Below are 3045 nucleotides of genomic sequence, written 5' to 3'. Positions count from 1 at the left end.
CAGATGTCTTATACACCTAACGAGCTGACATTAGGAGTAACTTCTTAAAGTGACAGGACTAATCTGTGTTCCACATGGCCACATAACCAATCTGTGGGAGCCAGAATTCTTACTGGTTGGTAGGGGATCAAATACTTATTTCACTCACAGAAATGCAAATCAATTTCTTACCTTTATATACTGTGTTTTTTCTGGATTTATTTGGTCGGTTTTCTGTCTCTATCCATTTATATATATATATATATATATATATATATATATATAATTTATATTTTTTATTTATTGCATTATATTATATTTTTATTTTTTATATATATTTTTTTCCTTTCTGTAAAAAGTAATTTATATTTATATACTACAACTATGATTCTTTTGAATACATGATGATCTGATGAATACATTTATTCAACAAGGACGCATTTAATTGATCAAAAGTGACAGTAAAGACATAATGTTACAAAAGATTTCTAGTTTAAATATTATTCTTTCAAACTTTCTATTCATCAAATTTTCCTGAAAACCAAATGTATCGTGATTTCCACAAAAAATACTAAGCAGCACAACTGTTTCCAACATTGATAATAATAAGAACTGTTTCATGAGCACCAAGTCAGCACATTAGAATGATTTCTGAAGGATCATGTGACACTGAAGACTGGAGTAATGATGATGAAAATTCAGCTTTGCATCTCAGAAATAAATGACATTTTAAAGTATATTGTAATAATATTTTGTAATTTTACTTTTTTTTTTTAACTTTTAAATATTTGAACAAATAAATGCAGCCTTGGTGAGCATTTATAGACTCAATGTTTTAGACTTTCAAAAGCATAAAACCTTAAAAACACCACCTTGCACTAAAGCTATACATATTCTGTAAAAACATGACTTACCCTTTTCAGCTTCCTGCCGGATTTCGTTCACAGTTCGTCCCAAGTTTCCCAGAGCTGTGACATGCTGTGGGAAGACACTCATCCTCCTCATGCTGCTGTTTTGATCATAGATTTGTCTAGAAAGAGAAGAAATATGTTTCTTTTAAATGTTATATGTGTGTATGTATATTCCAGGAATAACAGACTGCTGCGTTTGCTGACCTCACTGGAGGAACAAGGAAGTTGTGGTTTAATTGTATGATACAAGGTACAAGTGGGCTGTATCTCATTTTATCTTTGTGTCCTGTTGTCTAGGTGACAGGTTTCACCAACCAATACAAAGCAGGAGGAACTCTGTGGCCGGCTGGGTGTTGTATTACATTTAAAAAGGTATTCATTAGTTATTTATTAACTGTCTTCCAACTCGTCAGCAGCAATATAATGACGACATATACTGAACAACTACTGTTGTTCCATCATCCTTGGCAGGAAGTCATAATTGTTGGGGTAATTACATAAGAAAAACTTGTCCTGATTGTTAAATCTCTCACATTGGGACTTACAGCTTTACCAATGATCTGTTCTTATTTCTGCTTCTCCGTTACGGGGTTGATTTGTTGACCTTTTGTTTCCTTTTTGAAAATTTTACAATTTGATTGGGTTGTTTTGTTGAAATGCACAAAGTGTAATGTAAGTCCCATATATTAGGCCCATATAGTTAACAAATGGCTAGGCCTTGTTTGTCTTATTTGTATTTTGCTACTTAGACAATCAATTTTTAAGTAATCTTTTTTAAAACTCATGTGATGTCCAAAATGGAACACAAAAGTATTATATATTTGCCTTGTTTTCGTGTGGAAAACGCTTATGAATGCTTAAACTCTGGATTCTCCTGGTAGACATTATTGCCTGAATTTTAACCTTAATGATTCAATGACTAATAAAACACAAAAAGCCTGTACCCTATAATGGCCTGCAGAAAGCATCAATGAAAGACACTTTTTGGAGGAAGCATTTCAAATGTTCGAGTCACTGGGATCAAAATCCCCACCATTTCGGTTTTATTTGCCATGTCTAGGACTGTACTTTTAACTATATTTACGGATATTCTCGGGGGATGATATGGTATGACAGCTGATGCTTTTATTATTGATCTTTAGCGGTTGTTTTTGTTGCTTCTGTAAAACACATTGAGGAAAAAGGCCAGTTTACTTAAATTATGTGTTAATTTCATTAAGTTAGTGTCGAATACTATCACCATAACAACAACAACAATAATAATGATACATTTACATTTCTCTCAACGGTTTTTACCTCAGTTACTGCTACTGCATTAGCCACCGTTGTCAGTCTTAACCATTCTGAAAGCCTCTTTGTTTGAATGATATTACATATTATTTTTAAGTGGTAAAAATAAACGTAGTGGGCCTATGATAAAACGTAGGAAAACGCCACAAAAGCGTCACCTATTTTATGATAGTAGGCTAAATGATGTTTTGCTGTTGGTAGCCTACGTAGACGTCTTCAAAAATAGCCTACTGATTGATTTGACATTTCTCACGCATCTGCCCCTGCAGCTACTGCACACATCAGGCAGTAGATGGCAGTATTGGAATATTCATCTTTTTTCTTTTTTTCCACTCAAAAGATATTTGTCGGTCCTCTGCTGCTGCGAAAGAATTATAAAAGCAGACATTTACAAACGTTAAATAATTTTTATTTGTATTATTATTATTATTGCTTTAATAAGTTTAAATGTAGGCTAGGCATGTACAAGAGCTGAACGTGGAAAACTCAAAGTGTATGAATGCTTTTAGATGGGGTCACCCCTAATGGCAGTTTTTGACACAGGCAGAGCAATTATACTGTTGAAAATGAAAATGGGGCCAAAATTAAAATGTTCACTTTAGATTTCATGAAGATAGCCAGAATAATCTATGCCTTTTCTTCCTTTCAGCATGGCTGAACATGAAAAAGAAAAAGAAAAAATGACAGGGGTACTGATAATCGTGGTTTAAAAATGCCTTGCACAATTCATGCAAATATGTGAAGGCTTCATTGAGATTGTTTTAAAATATACTTGGGATTTTGTATGGTTAATAACATTATTATCACTGCCCTATTCTGAATTGTCCAATGTGCTTTCATTGATATTGCAATGAGGACATCAGAC

General features: G+C 33.3%; 1 protein-coding gene across 2 annotated transcripts in view; it reads right to left on the bottom strand.

Moving 5' to 3' along the window:
* The window catches only part of tmc5 (transmembrane channel like 5), a 14690-nt gene extending 12310 nt beyond the window's left edge, over positions 1-2380 (bottom strand). The window contains exons 1-2 of one of the 2 annotated variants that reach the window (XM_016279469.1): positions 2187-2380; positions 894-1009 (exon numbers count right to left, since the gene is read on the bottom strand). In XM_016279469.1, coding sequence (XP_016134955.1) covers positions 894-984 — 91 coding nt within the window. In that variant the 5' untranslated portion in view covers positions 985-1009; positions 2187-2380. Of the gene's footprint in view, positions 1-893; positions 1010-1094; positions 1121-2186 lie in introns of those variants that run through there. The other variant, XM_016279470.1, reaches the window with a different exon arrangement.
* Between the last annotated feature and the right edge of the window lie 665 nt (positions 2381-3045).

The sequence above is a fragment of the Sinocyclocheilus grahami genome, unplaced genomic scaffold, assembly GCF_001515645.1.
Source record: "Sinocyclocheilus grahami isolate Dianchi unplaced genomic scaffold, SAMN03320097.WGS_v1.1 scaffold130.1, whole genome shotgun sequence".
Taxonomy (NCBI): Eukaryota; Metazoa; Chordata; class Actinopteri; order Cypriniformes; family Cyprinidae; genus Sinocyclocheilus; species Sinocyclocheilus grahami.
The sequence above is the reverse complement of the archived record's forward strand: the minus strand, read 5'-3'. Positions and strand labels throughout refer to the sequence as shown.